The 18,546-nt window shown below is 39.2% G+C and overlaps 2 protein-coding genes across 9 annotated transcripts in view; both read right to left on the reverse strand.

Moving 5' to 3' along the window:
• Positions 1–143: 143 nt before the first annotated feature.
• On the reverse strand, positions 144–8,631 carry PDCL (phosducin like). Of its 2 annotated transcripts, none has more exons than XM_055803610.1 (5): positions 8,540–8,631; positions 7,080–7,123; positions 6,464–6,638; positions 5,198–5,379; positions 144–4,104 (listed from the first exon to the last, which is right to left on the reverse strand). In XM_055803610.1, the coding sequence occupies exons 3-5, from the start codon at positions 6,630–6,632 to the stop codon at positions 3,553–3,555; spliced, it is 903 nt and encodes a 300-aa protein (XP_055659585.1). In that variant the 5' UTR covers positions 6,633–6,638; positions 7,080–7,123; positions 8,540–8,631; the 3' UTR covers positions 144–3,552. The 2 variants fall into 2 exon arrangements, with proteins under 2 accessions (XP_055659585.1, XP_055659592.1); XM_055803617.1 differs by lacking the exon at positions 8,540–8,631 and adding an exon at positions 8,416–8,438.
• A 49-nt stretch (positions 8,632–8,680) lies between these two features.
• The window catches only part of RC3H2 (ring finger and CCCH-type domains 2), a 31,203-nt gene continuing 21,337 nt past the window's right edge, over positions 8,681–18,546 (reverse strand). For 5 of the 7 annotated variants that reach the window (XM_055797969.1, XM_055797983.1, XM_055797971.1 and 2 more), the window contains 7 exons: positions 17,971–18,184; positions 17,729–17,813; positions 17,109–17,190; positions 16,565–16,699; positions 15,902–16,009; positions 14,703–14,851; positions 8,681–14,089 (listed from right to left, as the gene is read on the reverse strand). In XM_055797969.1, the coding sequence (XP_055653944.1) occupies positions 13,891–14,089; positions 14,703–14,851; positions 15,902–16,009; positions 16,565–16,699; positions 17,109–17,190; positions 17,729–17,813; positions 17,971–18,184 (972 nt within the window). In that variant the 3' untranslated portion in view covers positions 8,681–13,890. The remainder of the gene's footprint in view (positions 14,090–14,702; positions 14,852–15,901; positions 16,010–16,564; positions 16,700–17,108; positions 17,191–17,728; positions 17,814–17,970; positions 18,185–18,546) is intronic. The other 2 variants (XM_055797979.1, XM_055797960.1) reach the window with 2 other exon arrangements.

The raw sequence follows: 18,546 nt of genomic DNA on the forward strand, positions 1-18,546 counted from the left end.
GCTGAGTAATTTCTACCACGTGCCACACCAGAGCCCAGCACAGTACGGAACTGTCAGCATGCACACTATCACAACCTACCAGCTTTCTACCAACAACCATGTTACGTGCTAGGGAAGCTGCCAGAAAAGACAGACAAAACATCTTTGACAAAATTAAAAAGCATCCTTTATTCAAGTCCAAGCCATTTAGTAGGAATGCATCAATTTAAATGAAGTTCAGACAGCGACAGAGTACGATGGCTTTGGGGGAAGGAGAGGCACCGGCATCAAACTGCAAACCTGACACTCTCAAGGCCAAGTTGAATGTTTCAAAACAGTTTTATTTTATGTAGCTGTTCATACAATTTCATTTTCACTTTGATCCCCTGTACATGTATATAAATACACCCTAATTCTTAACCTGCAGGTCGTTATGACATCTAAAATTAGAGAAGTAAAGCAGACTAAAGAAAAAACACTTCCACCAGAACATTTACAGATAACAGTGTTGGTGTGAGTTGTGGGTTTTATTGGTATTGAACAGATAGGGGGCACGCACTTACAAATTAGTAACTAACCTGTTATACATTAGTTTTATTGCTTAATGCACATTAAGAATGCTGGGTTTTTTTGAGGGCTATCACCTGTTGGTCAATTTGGAAGGATTTAGCTTCAAGAATGGATAAAAGCAGCAGCGCCCAGTGCTGCCAGCAACAATTCTCAGCAGCCACTGTCAGCCTCCCCTTACTTCTCACATTTGTGCTGCCTGTGCTGAGAACGAGAAGCAGCATTATAGCGCATCCTCTCCCTACCCCTCTCTCCTTTGTGCTTATTATATTCTTCCAGATAAATATTTAATTGGATTCAGACCTTTTTTCTTTTCCTTTTTGCTACTGGCACTGTAAACCATCTATCATATACCTGAGCACTGGAGATTAATAGCCAGGAGTCACCTTGCTGCAGGCCATCCAACACAGAGCAGCAGGAGAGGTTTTGATCCTATTACAGTTTTGCTGCCATAGGGGGGAAAAAAAAGCACTTCATGAAAAAACTTCAAAGCAACTCAAGCAGTCAGCTCTCCCCTGACACCCTCTCCAAGCCCGGTTTTATTATGATGCTAATAATGTACCCTGTCCTCACGACAGATTTCACTGAATCTCATCCTGAATATAGATTAAAAGCTACTTTTTTTTTTTCTTAAATGTGCTGATATCCATGCTCAACGATTTAATTTCATTATAACTTTCGTGGTTTTTTTCTGCAATTCTGAGATGAAGAGAAATAATCTCTTACCACATTTTAAAATCTGGATTCCTGCCAGTTTCCTTAAAACAGCTACAATTACTGCCAATTCAGTGATTTTTAATTACAAATTATTTTTCTGCTTATACTACTTGTTAAAACACAGTTCAAACAGATACAATTACAAATTCTTCTTTTTCTAGCCCAAGATCCATTCCTATTAAGAACCTAGTATTTACACAGAGACATTTGCATTTCTTCCTGGTGTTCCAAAGTGCCTTACATAAAACTTGCAATTAAATTTAATCATTAAACAAGGCATTACATTGGGTCACACATTTAGGTAATGACAGTCTACTTTCCCCAAAATTAAAAAATAACAAGCAAAATAAGTAAAGCATGAGAAAGCAAACGTAATACCAAATTAAGTACACAGACAATTATTCAATAATAACGAAGGACAGAGCGCACACATTTCAGTGTGCTTGTTTGTGCTGGGTACGTTGTTTGAGCAATTCAGCCACACCATAATCTGGCCGGTAACGCCTTTACCTCGCTCTGCATCCTCGGAGGTTCTCATGCCTGCATTTGCTATAAACTGCTACTGGCGTCTAATGCCATCTTGCATTAGGTTATCTTGCAGCTACGTAGCACCAGCCTTGCTGGAGGCAGGGTGAACTTCAATGTAATAGAAACCCTGAAAATTACTTCCCCATATTATGATCTGATTTATGAAGGAAGTAGAGCCCAAACAAAATAAACACACCTTAATGAAAATGTAATCATGACAAATGGTAATGACAAAGGTGCTCTAGGAGGGAAGATTAATATGCAGCTGCTGCATTTGGTAGCAATAATGTTCCTAGACACAAATGGGCTCAGCCAGCACAGGCTTTCATTCTGTGCCCGAAGTGGCAGTCACCCTGTGTTTTTGCAGAAGATGAGAACTTTAAGATCAGTGTCACTGGGCAACTGGAACAGCTGTGGCGATGCTTCCGAGGAAGCCTTTGTTATTTCTTATGAAGGACAGAGGGAAAAACTGTGATGTCCACACAGGTTTCAGCCCCACCCCACAAGATTTTTTTCTGAGTGAACTCCACTGATGCATGGTACAAAAAGGGTGCTCTGACAGAGCTGCCATCAGAGGACAGCGGCAATGTTTTTGATCCTGCTGAACACTGCAGAATACTGAGCTTCAGAGAAGGGAATCAGCAGTGAAAAAATGGGCCGGCCTCCGAATACCTGGATTGGTAACCCAGTCTCTTAGCTCAAGGCTGCTTTCCCTCAAAGCCATCCAGTCATCTCTCAGGTCCAGGGGTTATTAATATTCAGAATACATCTGATGACCCAGCTGAGGCAGATCATATGAAGGCAGACGGAAAAGAATTTTTGCACTGATTTAGTAATTTTAGAAATGAAATTCTGACGTTACTCAATTCTTGATTCTGCATTTTGCCAGCAAAATTCTCCTGAGGCTGTTCAGCACACATGTTGCCGTTCTTTTTATGATAAGACAGTCTCTCTCTTAAGAAGCTGAGAACATTTTCTGGTGAAGTGACTACTATGAACTCTAAGGGTGGGTATTTTAAAACACAAGAATGTATTAAAATTTGCAACTGAAAAAGTATTTTCTCCTTTAAGTCTCAGGCAAGATTAAAGGAAGAACTCTTCTCTCCAGCTGAGAAGTAATTTTCCGGGTGAAGTCAGAGGCTGTTGTTATTTGTAAGTGACAAAGGGACAAAAATTTGATGCCAGGTGTCAGAACAAGAAGGTGCTTCCAAGAAGGGGACTGCAAATTAGGGAATGGAAGGTGGGACCTTGCACTGTTAATTGGCAGCAGTTCAGCTGCAGGCTACTAAGTCTTGAATGCTTAAAAACTTCTTCATTTGCAGTCTCGATTCTTGTCCTAGCGAGTAGGTGGCCACATCTCAATCCAACTAGTATTTACATTACAATGTTCCAGAAAACCTGTAACAAGGCTGACCATAGACAGCTGATAGAACAAAAACATTTTAAAAAAAGCAACTACGTGCTTTAGAGAACAGAGATGACAATACACAATTTCCTAAACCTACTGAGTTGTGTTACAACTTCATGTTCAGTAAAATACATCGGAATTGCATAAAGCAAGATTGTTTTAGTGTGCACTTTACTGAATTAATTTAAGAAAATGTTAGGAATTCCTTATGCTATTTTTAACAACTCTCTAACAAGCAAAATTCAAAGTACATGAAGGGGAAGCATACATACCCACACTACGGAAGAGAGCAGTCCCTAGCACAAGAACATCCCACAGTACAACTACACCTACTGGCCCTTGGCATAAGTGGTTCAGTCTATTTCCAGATCACTGTCCTCACTGTAACATGCAGATGGATTATGTATGGAAGTCAGGAGCACTAGGTCTTTTTCTGGGAGCAAACCACATTCCTGCAGAAAAGCCTCCAGGTCTACAGCAAAAAAATCTTCTCCAAGCTGGTCAGTGATTCGCACAAAATTGCCAATGAGCTCGCCTGCCTTATAGATCAGCAAAGCTGGCAGCGCATTATTAGTAAAGCGAGTGCTAGCACCAATGAGCGAACTCTTCACTCTGCAAAATTTAACTGTTGGATACTCAGCAGCCAGACAGATCATACACCCGTTCAGGGATTCGGTGCCTGGGATATCATCTTCATAAATATGGATCACGATCAGTGTGCTCTTATGCTCTTTATCAACTGTGTCCAAAAATGCTTCTCCACTGGTAATCTCAAAAACCTGTTTAAACTGTTGCCCACTGTACAACTGCTGCCTCATCTCCTCCATTCGCTGCTTCCTGTATCGCTGTAGAAATTCCTCATCGTCTTCATCATTGTGAATCATGTTATATTCTTGTAACGTCATCTAAAAAACACATACAAAGATACATGAAAAAAGGATCTGCATCACTATATGGGTCACTCATATAATGAGAATTTAAATTAAGAGGATTAATGTGGGTTGCTCATCTTTAATAACAGCAAAGTGCAACCAATGCAGGCTCAAGCACCCTCTGTATTACACTCCATTTTGATCTAATTAGAAACCATGTCCAGTGGGAACAGCATTTCAGCCCTGGGTATTCTAGTTTCCACGAGCTGCACTAATAACACAAGTGGATGCTCCATGCTGCCACTTTAATTCAGGTTAATGGTGGCTATGCGCTTTCACTAAGCTATGAGCACTGATTTGGATAACGTGCTTGTCCTAAGTCTAGCTTCTTTTTCATTGGCTTTTTCATTTAGTTTTTCAGTTAAACAAATGCGCTATCTTGTCTGTACAATTAAAATTAACAAATTTTATATATCCTGCTACTTGTTCACTTGCTTTATTAAACGTATTTGCCATACTCGAGGTATAGGACAGTGTGGCCAACTTTCATCATCTGAACGCAAGAAAGCCTGTCTGCTAGTTAGTAACTTCTCTGACTATAACTGTAAGAGCCAGTTATACAGCCCAGTTGATTAAAACCATTCATCACATCCAACGCCTTCTGTCTCTGGAACTCAAAGTCAAAGCTAAATTCTCAACATCCACTTACTAATACAAAATCAGTAAGGACTCCCTCCCAAACTCATGTTTTAGGCTTGAGACTCAGTATTCACAGGTTTGCTGTACAACTCTTCGTACTAATCCCCTGAAGCTGACTTATTTAATAAACAGATAAGGGAAGTCTGGGAAAAGGATTTGGACTTCTTCAGTACAGCAGCTAAACTGCTTATCTCTTAACACAGGCAAACACAATGCTTCTGGAATACCACTAAAATGCACGATAATCAAACTTGACAACACCTGGCAAATACAGTTATAACACACCTCTTATAATGCTGATGTGTTCCTGTTTACTAGGGAGAAACGATACCTATCTACTGACAGAACAAGGATTCCTATCTGCTTCGCATACACAAATAGTGAAACTGAAAATGTTAAACATTTAAATTCCTTTGTGCCATGCTACCTTTCCATTGATCTTTTCCTGAAGCTCTTTCTGCTTCTGCTTGTCAGTCTCTTCATCTAAGTGAGATCTACATGTCATAGATAACTTTTTAATGAGTCGTTCCATTTCTCTGCGCTGCTCCTGTCGCTGTTCAGTTTCCAGTTGTTTAAATCTTCGCCAGTCATTAATAACTCCTTTGGGACCTAGAAATTAAATACATAGGCATTTCCTATAAAAGGGTAATAAAATTACACCTATCATTTAAAATTCAAGTAATAATTTGTAAGTCAGCAGTAAAATAGTGGCCCTGTCATAAACTTTTTGTTTACTGTGCAAAATGTTGAAATGAAACAAAAGAATTTAGCTTTCAAGGACATGGGAATTTTCCATTTACATGTCCTTGAGCTTCTTTTTTTTTTTTCTAAGATGACTAAAGGTTATCTAACTAGGCTATTCTCATAATGGTCCCAAAGTTTATTCCAAAGATTAATATCTGTGCGCTTGAAATAGAACCACCAGCCCTCAAGAATTCCCCTACTGTTAGCACAGCTTTTCATAAGAACAAAAATAATGATGGGAAGGTATAACTAAGTTTGCCAGTGCTCTTGTACAGAAGTAAATTCTGTGATGTATAATAATGTTAATTCTTACAGACTTCACCTTGCTTCACCTGGCTGCTGGGGCCCAGAGGAGTTACTTTTTCAGGTCCTCTCTAAGTATGCCAGTTTAGTACTAGAATTCTTCCATTCTTGCTACAGATGAAAGATGTGAACACACACAGGAAGATTTTTCATCATTCTTAAAGAGAAACTGTAAAATGCAGACAACTAGTCTTTCATAAGAAATACTCTCTGGATCACACCAATGATCCATGCAGAGTCATACTGTATCTCTGACAGTGGCAGTAGAGAACCGTATTTTCAGAAAGCCTGGCCACATTCTGTCTATTCCTCATGTACTTGCTCAGCACCTAGCTATTAGTGGTTAACAACAGGGCAGCTTACAGGCAAGAAACGTATGCATTATTAAGCAATTGTACAAATCAGCTTTGCATGCAAAGCCTAACTGCTTTAGATATAATGCTGAAGTGTCTCAGAGAAGTCAAACATTAATATAAAGAACCAGGTATTAAAAATAAGGTTAGACTATAGCCAGGAAATGATCAATCTCTGACCCAAGTATGCACAGAAACAGGACTTCTATTTTGAAAAATTCATTTTAGAAAAAACACATGAATCTTCCAATAAACAAAGTATTTACAAAACAATTAGTTTGGTAAGAGAATACCTGTGTTGACTGCACTGCTGTCGCTGGTAAGCTCTACCTCCCCAACGCTCTCAGGAATGGTGCTCTCCCCTTCTTTATCTTCTTTATCACTGTCTTCATCCTCACCCTCACTACTGCTGTAATAATACTGGAGTTTCTCACCAAGCAGTTTATCATCCAAAGTAGTCATTATGTTCTAAAGAATAAATTCAGAAAACAGAGAATGTATCTCTTATTCAAATATGCAGTGTAGGAAACAATTTTAAATGCATGATAGTCCTTTAGCTGCTCAGAGCAGTTTTTTAGCCACGTACGAACCGTTTACAGCCCACTACCAAACAGACCACAGAGCAGTCAGTCATGTGAATTAATTCTTACTCACAATTTCAAACTCACTTCAGTTAAAAACCTAAACCTTTACAAACAGAACTGCTTTGAGGGTCACTAGTGCAGAAACTTTATGTGTTCTCATTCATGGAGACAGAATTTGCTAACCATGACCTGGGACTCCAACCAGCCTCATTCAGACAGCTCCATGAGACTGATTCCCCAGTTACTGAAATTTAAATTATTTTAAGAATGATTTATTTGAGCTGAAAAATGATCAATGTAAGTAATCAAATTAAAATGTTCTGACCTTTATTCCTTTCCAGTCTTTCAAAGACAAGCTTCTATCAAAACCTGGAAGAAGAAATTTCAGATTATATTAATTCAAATTGCCAATGAAAGACAATCTCAAAAAAACTTTTGCAGAAATCTGGCACATTTAAATAATGTCACACATGCAAGGAAAAAGTTTAAAGCAAATGTGACCATGTTTGCTGTTTAATAAGAAAGGTCACTCTCAAGCACAGAAAACATACTTTCTAAGCACTGAGAACATACAAGTCCATAATGCAGTTAGTGCTACAATTTCATGAACATCACCTCCAGGCTAAGAAATAATACATTGAAAGACAGACCTTCACGTCTGTCATCTTTTCACCTGCCCACTGACTACATCGGCCATCACAGAAGTCAATAGCATCTTGTTTGTACAGACAACATTGAAAGTTAGATGCTGACATACCGATAAAGTGATTGCAGCTATGCTCAAAATTCTTACTTCTATTGAATTAAACATTTTATTTATCCAAAACATCTTTTACTAAATGGAACAGCAGCAGAATCGACCCGCTAAAGCTACTGACAGCATCAGCATTTAGAGACTTGGTAAGCCTCTTGCATCAGAACAGAAAGATCAAATGCTTCTAAGCGATGGAAAGCTAAAGAGCCACGGAGCAGCTCAAGAGTCTGTGGCTCTCTTGCCACTGACTCCTTCCACCACCATCTTCTAAAAGAGCTGCTGACTGGATCTCAGCCGGAGAGAGGTGTAAAATGCCTGAGAATATTCTTCTCTTAGGTGAGGGGCAAAGGGCGTAGAAAAGAGCACCACTACGGTCAGATATGTGCCTGTGGATGCACGAACTACGTTTAAACGTCCACAGAATCTCATTTAAAAAAACCGCACAATTCTAATCAGATCAGTCAACACTATTAATGCCTATTTGACAGAGCCACCCCGAGCAATGCACTAGGGGACAGAGCAGGGCTTTCAGCGTTTCTGCCAACCGCGAGCAGGTTCTGCAGAGTCAAGGCCGGATTAAGCACATGTCCGAGGCGCGGGCAGAGGGCCCAGGATTAAAGGTGCCTCCCCGGAGCCCCGCGGGGCAGAGAGCCACCGGCACCGCCGCAGCCGCGCCGGGCCGCCGCACGGGCCTCCACAGCGCCAGCGCGGGCAGCAGGTAAAAGCGGCCGAGTTTCAGCAGAACAGCACCAACTTCCCCGCAGGTCCGTTCCCAGCCCGCCACCTCGGCCGAGCACCCCGCGGGACCGCCCGCCCCACCCCCTCAAGGCGCTGCCCCCTCCCCGTGGGCGCGCTGCCAGGCCCGGGGCCGCCGCCTCAGGCCGCGCCCGCCACCCTTCGGGCCCACCCAGGGCACGACGCGCTCGGCCCCGGGACGAGACCGGGGGCAGCCGGCCCGAGCAGAGCCCCGGTGGAGCCCCGAGCGCGGGCCCCGGCGGCCCCCGCCCCGCCGCCACAGCCTCCTCACTCACCGCTCCCTCTCCCCGCCGCCTCAGCCGCCACCTGCGGGGCGCGGCCGCGCGGAGCATGCCGGGAAGGAGGCGGGCCCCGCCCCGGGAGGAGCCGGCCGCCTGCCCACCCCCCCCACCCCCCTTTTAAAGGCAGAGAGGCGCTTTAAGGTGGACAAATAATTTTTATTCGTGCATGCAAATACATGTCAATACTGCAAACTTCTTCCATCAAGTCTCTCAAACACTGAAAAACCAGGATGCTCTACTCCGTGACCAGCCAAAGCTACAACCTCTTCACTTCAGTGCTACAGCAAACACAGCAGCGCCCCGCCGCCGGGGCCCCCCTACCTCTAACACCAAGGGACGTTACCATGGGAACTCAAAACCGAAATAAACGGAATAGAATTTACTCCCCCATATATCCCCATTTCATTTTACAGATTATTTTTTTTAAATTATAGTTTTAAATAGAAGCTGAGAATGCGCCATAAAAATGAGCATTAAATCCATCGTAGCGATGGTGCCTGCTTTATACATGATGGGTGTACACCATCTTTTATTTCATTTACATTTCAATCGAACAATAGATTTGCAAAGAAAATGTCTAATACAGACGTAAAAATATTCACACTAGAGCTTCACAATCGGTTGTACAATTGACAAACAGGCCTCTTTTCCCAAACTTTCCAGCTAAGCAAATTTATAAAATGTAATCAATGCAACAAGAAAAAAAATTTTCTTTAAAACTTCCAGGGAAAAGAATACGCAGTAAACAGTATAAATGCGGACAGCAGATGCTGCAAGCTAACCACAATACTTCTGAGTGGCTGTACAGTGGGTATGTGCAGTACAAATAAAAGCCACATGTGTTGTATCACAACTACTGTATAATGTACTTGTTTGCCCAGCTAAGAAAATGCATGCATTTCCATGCCTTGGATTAACTGAGATCTACTCTGGATAAATTGATGGGCTATGTGCAAATGACCTTGGCTTTTGGCAGTAATAAATGCAGCCAGGCTCTGTTTTATTTTCGCTTTTACAGCAAAAACTTGAGTGATTAAAAGCTTCCACAAGCATCCTTCTTAAATAACGGGGTGTAGTATTATGTTCACCTATTGGTCATTTTGATTATTCAGATTTGTTTCATCTCATCACTGACAGTTTGGGGTTTGGTTTTTTTTTTTTTCTTTCCTTGTTGTGCTCCCTTGCCAGCAAAGAGATGCATGGTGATGACTACTGCCAGTCAGCTGTTCATTTATACTGGAAAATTGGGTCATTTAAAAAAAGCACATTTATTGTGTTCTGCTTGCAGAAGAGGTCCCTCAATGAGAGGGAATTTCCTAACAAAGGGATTAAACTACAACATAAAGAATGGACTTTTACATACTATAGATAATCCGATCATTTCTCATTTTGTTACACTCTCAAATGCCACATCTTCCTTTAATAACAGTCTAATAATAATGAAAAGTCTGTTCACAAATATGATCAAGGAGCTGCTGGCATACAGTGTTTATGTACAGCAACAGGTACAACTTGACAACTTGTGCTTTAAAAAAGCAAAACAAAAACAATGTTTGGAACTATTCTGAGTTTAGATCAAGTAATTTTAAATATTCTTTCCTCAGCTGTTTCTGACCACTGTGCATTATTTTGTACCTCATCCAGCCTAGTACACTATTATACACGAACAGCATTCAGCTCTTGAGTACAGGATAAATTAAAATTTCAACTGTGTTATCAAAGCACTAAAACCTTCCAAATTAGGCTTCCACAAAGAGCAATTAAGAGCTTATTTAACATAATTAGCTGCATACAGCTTTTTTTTTTTCTTCTTTCCTAAATCAAATGCCAAACTTTAGTGTCCCTGTACTAGACTACCAAGAACCAATGCCAGTTTGCTTTGCAAAGAGTCTAACCTTTCCTTTGAAGGGTCTAGTATACATTCTACAATGCAAAATCTGCATAAACACTAAGAATCATTTCTTGTCACCTGTTTACAGGAACAAAATATCAGTAGCAGGGCAATCACTCTGCTCTAAGTATACGTTAAGAATGTACAGATAATTACTTTCTCACACAAGCATTCTCCCAGCACAAGCATTAGTCTCTATTAAGACCTATGTGGGAAATGAGGCAAACCAAGGAATGAATCCAGGTAGTGAGGCAACACAATTAACTTAGATACTAATAATTCCTGTATCTCTTGCATGTGAAATCCCTGCTGTACCCCTAGTGGGGGAAAAAATTTCAACAAAATAACCCAACAAAAACCCCCACAAAACAAAAAAACAAACCAAAACAACCCAAAATGCTTGTCCAAGCAAAGCAAAAGAGCCAATCTCTTTCCCCAATCTGCTATGGGCCTTTTTTTCTGACAGCACAGGTAAGTTAGGCCAAAACCTACATGGGAATCACTGCTATTAACACACAAAGATGTCACTGTATCTCAGTGCCAGAAAATAAGCCCTTCCCTAGCCCAAAGGCACCTGATTTGCAACTAGACAAATTGACACATCCTTGTTTGTGTAGGGTCAAGGGCTGAAACTTCAAAGCCAGCCAGCACTAGGCTCCCACCCATAGCTTCTCCTTGTCTGGGCACTGGAGGGCCTAGTTTCATGGCAAAAACCACACAGTATTAAAACTGTAAGACAAAGCTGGCATGCTGTTAAAACCCCCAAATAATTCTTTTGCCTGTCATTCTATATATAAAAAAAATTCAACTAAAAAATCCTAGCCTCAGTTAAGAACCAACTTTCCATATGAAGTGTATGGTCATACTAGAGAACTGCTATATCATGGGACCTCCTGCTGCAGACGAGTATATAGATACATCTCTTCTTAAATATGCCAAAATGGTTGGCAGGAATATGTTAGGCTCATGTAATTTCACTGGACAAACAGGCAAATGTGTGTAAGCAGCTTATCCCAATCCCCCTCCAGCAGAGCACAACCAAGTTTTTAAAATTGCAATTTTAAAATTAAAAAGTTAAGGTAAATACACAATCAATTTATGTAGTATATATTCACCCTCAGATCATGCTGAAGATGTTCTGTGGAGTTCTGGTGCACAGAGGGCTCTTTCCCTGAGGGCAAATAAGGACTTCTCAAACCTTTATATTTTCTCTATTTTTGTAACAAAATAGCAATTTAAAATTTAAAAATCTTTTAAAAAAATTACATCACCTTCAACATGGAAGATCTCACTGTTTAAATATCCATGAAAGAGACATACTTGTTTGCATATCTGTTTTCGAATTACATTGTACAGCAAATAATAGTATCTCAGAAGCATTTCAAAAGTAATATAAATTCATATTTACAGAATGGTCTTGGTATAAAATATACAACAATCATATTTATGTCTAACATTCTAAGTTAAAGTTAACATCAATAGGAAATAAGTTAAGGTGACAAAGGTGGTCTGGTTCTTGTATCCATTCACTTCAAGTTGCGAGTGAAACAAAGCATCAGTCTAACCCTAGCTATGAGGTGGCACTGGCTATAGGAAGGTACAGCAACAGCCAAAGGAAACTAAGAAAAGACTACTTGACTGTTTTTCTACATACATTCCTTTACATTTGAGTATTAAATAGATGTGTAAGATCTTCCATACTGACACCAGAATATCAAAACTAACCCTTGGATTTTCAGGTATATTTACAACATAATTATTTCATGGACAGGTTCATTAGGAGAGATATCAAACACCAATATTTACTTAGTCTAATCAGTAACCCTCAGGGAAATGCCAACCCCCACCCCCCAGAAGCGTGCACAAAACAATTATCAAAATCTTACCCGACCACATAGCTGTGATTTTGTAAAATAACAACTCAGACGACCAGTAACATGATCCTCTTTAAGCATTTTGCTAGCAGGAAAAGCCCTTACATGCAGTACACCTGGTGAAAGATCAGCTTGGCTTAAAATATTCCAGTACAATTTTCAGATTAAACAACTTCACAGAAGTTAATAAAAACATAAAAAAAAAGTAAAACTTGTCACAAAAAAAAGTAACAGGACAAAGAAGATAGTAATCATCAGGAGAGAGAGTCCTGTTTTCTTTTTAAAAAAAAAAAGTGGATTTTTCAGCTTCTCAAAAACATACGCCCAGGGCTCTAGTTTGTGTATAGTTACAAAAAACAATTTTCAGTTGACATGTCTAACATGGTTCTGTGTCACATCTTAACAGGGCATAAATTCATATATTTTTCAGTACTCTGAAGGTCAGATAATGCTATATTATTGTATTTTCAAGGTCTTTGAAAATAAGTTGCCACTGAACAAGCAAAAATTAAACCTGAATATAAAATTATGATTAACAACATTTAACAAAGGTAATACAACCGCCTTAAATTCCCAATATTTAGTTTAAATAAAAAAAACAGTACAAAAAACAGCAACACCATCTTGTTAGTCAGTGCAAACACTACATACAGGGTTTTCAAAGGAAAGCCAAGAGCACCTGATACTTTTTGCCAAGTCATCTGGATTCTATAATCTCCAAGTTGAGAACTATTAATAAAAAAAAAAAAAAAAGAAAACCCAAAATTGCTGTTACATTAGTGCATAACCTCTCAAAATGGTTGAAAATTGTTTCACGTATAACTTGGGGAAATCAATACCTAGTACATCAGCTGGAGGACTTAGGCACTTGGTTTACTTCTGATAACTTCACTTGGACAAGTAGCCTGTGTATGTGTATCTACAGTACTAAAGCAGAAATTGGGGGTGGGGTGGGAATGGAAACAAAAAGCTGCAGCAGAGCACTGCACCACAGACCTGCAAATAACGTAGCAGTGCAAAGCTAATGGTGTGTTAACCCTGTAAAAGTCTTAAGTCCAAATCTCCACCTCTCAGTCTTCAAACAGGAAACAATACTCCATGCAAAGTTCCACAACTAAAGAAAAAGCAGCTGCAACAAGACACAAGTTCTTCTCTCATTAAACAAAATAGAGACAAATAAGTTAGTCTTCCTTTCACTAGATGTATCATCGTAGGATCCTGCTAGTTTAAATAACTGAGTTGTTAGTTTTCTACAGAAGCCATTTTAAACAAGAATGGCTCAGATACCGCACCGGATTGCTACAAACTCATAAAAAGCTGCTTTAAGCTTAAGTAAAACAATGTCCAAATTCCATTCATTTGTGGAAAGTGAACACCTTACCCTAGTAAAGTAAGTTTTTTTTTTCTTCAGAATGCTAATGCGAGAGGGGCTTGAAGTATCAAAGAGTCCACAGGAAATGCATGACCCCAATATTATTTTTTTTAAAAAAAATATACATTATATAATATATATTATATATATAAAAAGCTAGTGTAAATGCTTCCATGGTGTGGTCACAAGCTGGAAAGATGAATGCCTTTCAGCTGTTAACCATCCTGCCATTTGCAACAGGCTTTAAAAAGTCATTTTTATCCTCAGACATAATGTGAGCAGTTTTCAAAATGAGGCTGCCAACACTGACTGATGTGCTGATGGGCAGGCAGCTTGCATTGCTAACAGATGTTGTGATCGGCTGACTGAAGCAAGAAGTTACGGGCAGGATTGTTTTCTGCTCCTCCCTGAGGAGAAAAATAAGTTACACAAATATTAAACAAGGACATGCACAAGTATCCGCAACTGAATTGTGTGCATTAAATAAATAATGATATAAACTCATTTTTAGCAACAGGCTAAACATCTTACTATGGAACGGTACGCTCAAGATGTTAAATGTAGTCTGCCTCATTTTTAAAGGCTGCATTATACATTAAAGACTACAGAACGTATAAACCTAAAATAGTGTATTTTAAAAACTACCTCTCTATTGAGATTTGTGCAAACAGTATGACATTTAACCTTTTGAAGTTTTTCTTGATTTCTGTTAACTATAAAAATACTTTTGCATTTTTTGCTTACTGAATGTGAAAGGTATTTTTAACAGCTGTGACACGTTTCAGTATATATGATTACAACAGTGCATACGAACAACGGTACCATCCTGTGACTTTCATACTTGTCACCTAATTCTATTTCTTAACAGGTTCTTCTCACTTCACCATGTACACACAATGCAGATGTCTAATCCAAGTCTGAGTAGGTAGGCAGTTCATCCTTAAATAATCTTGCTTCAACTATTCTGTTGCTGCTGTTTGTCTAATACTGGCAGACACTGCTGTTTTGTCTAACACTCACAGAATCACAAGGTCTTCACCTAAACTTTGTCTCTTCTGTTCCATAGATTCTTTCTGGTGCTGCTTTAGCAGATGCCCATTCTCTACAGTTGTTCCATTGAGCAGCTGATCATCTTGAGAACTAATACCTAGCTGTATATCCAGAATCTCCTACAGAAGAAAAGGAGAAAAGTCCATCAATACTGTTGCTACCAACTTTAAATTTTCCACTACATAAAGCTGATGGAAATGGGAGTCTCATCAGAAAACTCATTTTTATTTCATGCTGTTGCAACGTCTACCACATTTTACTATAGGAAAAAGAAAAAAAACCATAATTCAGAGACAGCAGTGAATTACAACAGCAGCACAAATGTCAGTTGCTAAAAAATTATTTATCAGGTGAGATATGAAGGAGACAAAGACAGTGAGAGTTGTTTCAATAATTAGGGGTAGAGGAAAGACTAAAAATAAAGGTCCTTCCACCCATATAATGGCAATTCACAATTCATACTACAGTACTGCACCACATGCCACGGGCAGAGCAAACAAAAACTGTAGCCAGTACTTGTAAGCCAGTATTGGACTGTATTATGGAATATGTTCCAGATAAGAAACTCGATTTTTCATAAGTGTATGATGCTTTACAAAGAGGACAATTGATCCTAATGCTTGGAATGAACACCAGAATATTTTATGACTGTACAGCAAAGGAGGAAATAACAGAATAAACTGGGGCAGATGCACAGAATTACAAAACAAACAATGAAGGAATAGGCAAAAGAAAAGAACAATCATTTAAATGACTTTACTATTAGAATCAGGTGAGCATAAAGTTTAAATTACATGATCACATTTAAATGTAAACTTCAGTGTAAAACGTTCTTAACTACAGTTTCGACACTGGAGAGGAAAGGGAAAGAACAGACTCCACATCATTACTTGCTATCGAAAGATGAAGAGCAAAAACCTCAAAGCTACGTCAAAGAACACAGTGAGCTGTTTTTAACTTTGGTAGTATTAACCTCCAGGTACCTGAATGAGAAGTATGAGACCCCTAGTGTTAAAATAAGGCAAACGTCTGGTATCACTACAAAGACTAAAACCAAAAGGCTTTGCTATCAACATTATCTACTAATTCACAAAGAAATTATAGAACTGTTTTAATAACTAATAAAAGGACCCAGTGACCTCTTCAGACACACAGATTTTTGTACTTACTTCTATTTGTTCACCTTGCCCATCAGGTTCATCGGTATCAAGGGCTGACAGCTCCAGTTCAATGTCTCGATCTGGCTTTGTGTCTGCACAGTCTTCAGTATAATCAGTCTAAAAAAAGAATTGGTATGCTCTGTAAATATCAAATTGACTTTTTACCTGCTTCACGCAACACAAGTACCAAAGGGAAAACAGAAGATGCACTTCTAGGACGCAACATTTCTACAATACAGAAGAACTAGTTAGACACAAATAGAACTTCGTGCATAGACAACACAATACAAAGCTAAATCTAATCACATTTAAGTACTGAAACAGAGGGGTAAAATGAATACTGAAGCAGAAATTTCTGTGGAGTACAATGGCAGAATGTTTATGTTTATGACACGTACAAGTAGAATGAAAAGTAACGATAGCACAAAAATGGATTGTCACGTTCTTCCCGTTTTGTAGATGGATGATTGGAGCAGCAGCATAGCGGGTGCACCTACTTCTTCTCAGGGAAATAACTAGGTGAAACAGCAGTGACTTAACTTGCACAAATGTGTTATAAATATTTGGGAATATTAAAACTAAAGAGTTTTAATTCTTAGTTAAAATGCATGCACTTATGGATACATGACAAACCTCAAAAGTTTGTTCCATCCCAATTACCCCTTTCTTTACCTCACCATTCCTCAAATCAATTTCCTTGCTTAAAAGATTTAAGGTAAGACGACTGCCTTCATCTAGAGAATTCCACTTCTGCTGCATGGCTAGTGCATTTGCCTCTCTCTGAAGTAATAATGAGTTACTTTTGGCCTATAGAAAGAAACATATCAGTTACCAATAACCACACTTAAACCATGTATTGTCAAATGGCAAAATAAATCAGCCTACAAAAAGAACAGTTCTTTTGCTATATGGCTAACTATGCATTCTTTTAATGCATAGCATTTATTTGGTTCCACATTTGCTCACATGTATCAGTACCACTACCTTCTCCCAAAAATGGTCTTACTGATCTCAATGGAATAGCTCATATATATTAGCAGGCCTTATGCATCATATTAAGTGTTGCAGGACTAGCACCTACTTAGCCCTTATTGATCATTTCGTTAATTGCGCTATTTTCTGTAGGCTACACTAAGAAAAGTTATTTAAAATCACTTTAATAAATCACTTTTTTTTAAAATTAAAAACCCCCAAGTGGTATAATATCTGATCTTACCTGCTGTAATTCAATACTCAACAGATCTCCAGTGCTGGAATGCTTTCTGTGACCAGACAAATCTGTAACTATGAACCTGTCCCTTTAAGAGAAAGAAGGTAAAACTAGGAATTAAAAACAAGTTATCTAAATCAAAGGCCCCATAAACTTCATTAGTCTATCCATGTTCGCTTTTTGGACAGAAATGATGTGGCTAAGATAAAGCGCTCTTCATCTTCATTGGGGCTCACAACACCCCAAGGCATTACAGGACGCAAACATCCTTATTTCACATATGGGTAAGATGAGGCAAGAAGACTTGAGAGAACCTACTAGAGATCATAGGTACTGCCATGCTGTAATGTCCAAAATCTGACTCCAATTCTTTGATTAGGTCTCTCAAGGGATACGTTACTAGTAATTGGGTATTATTAACTGCATTAAGTATTAAAGACTACACAAGTTTTAACCTGGTTTTTCCAAGGCTTTATGCTGGATAGGAAAAAAAAAATCTTTTACTTTAAAGTTAAGAATGTCTACTAATAGTTCCAAATTTCCCCCCTCCCCCACATTAAGGATTTAGAAGAACAGCTAGCTATAGAAAATACTTCTTTTAATAGAGCACGGGAAAAAATCCATACCGTTCTGCGTAACGTGCAGATGAAGTAGAATCTGAACCATAGGCACTCCATCTTGAGTCAACAGCATTGACATAAGGGACATAATCTGCAACAAATTAGGATACCTTTCATTATCTCCTCTGTTCTTAAAATGAGATATGCAGGTGTTTTAGGTCTTTGCATCTTCATTGCTGTGGTAAGCACGAATAGGATGAAATGCTCGTGACGTATGCTGTATTGTCATATGAAGCCTGTACTTGTACCTGATACACTGATGGGTTTAGTAGCACTTCCTTGGGAAGCAGTGGCCTGAATAGGATCTGTCGTGTGATAACCCGTGCGGGATGACCTGGAGATTGCACCCCACTTGGAGATGATCGGTCCATCGCTAAACGGGATTATAGGATCTTCTTCCTTTGCCCGTCTCTGAGTTTCAAATAAATGCACTCTCCTTTTAACATCCCCGCTGTCCAAATCCTACGTATTTAGGAGACAGAAGATACACGGACTCATTTGAGGTTACTCAAGATTCCTCAGTTGACCAATAATTTTCTGATTATTGTTGCTGAATACAACAACTGCTGAAAATCTGTCCAACTAGAGAGCCAAGAAGGGCCTCAATGATTTAACTACTGACCTTTAACAGCAAACTTACCACGAGAAAGCTATTACCAGTGCTAGAAAAAATAACTTTCCTTTTCCAAGCCTGTGTTTCCAGGCGAAAAAATGTTTCCAGTATGCTTTAAGGTCCTTCAGTACCCTTTCCCATACTTGAAGGGGTCAAAGGCAGCTTGGGATGAGATTTGATTCATAGAACATACAAGTAACCTACTACACTG

The sequence above is a fragment of the Falco peregrinus genome, chromosome 1, assembly GCF_023634155.1.
Source record: "Falco peregrinus isolate bFalPer1 chromosome 1, bFalPer1.pri, whole genome shotgun sequence".
Lineage (NCBI taxonomy): Eukaryota > Metazoa > Chordata > Aves > Falconiformes > Falconidae > Falco > Falco peregrinus.

Coding starts and splice junctions, on each gene's coding strand:
- PDCL (XM_055803610.1), bottom strand. CDS start 6,632: ATGACTACTTTGGATGATAAACTGCTTGGTGAGAAACTCCAGTATTAT. Junction 5,380..6,463: donor CAGCAGTGCAGTCAACACAG/GTATTCTCTTAC, acceptor TTTAATTTCTAG/GTCCCAAAGGAGTTATTAAT. Junction 4,105..5,197: donor AGGAAAAGATCAATGGAAAG/GTAGCATGGCAC, acceptor TGTGTTTTTTAG/ATGACGTTACAAGAATATAA.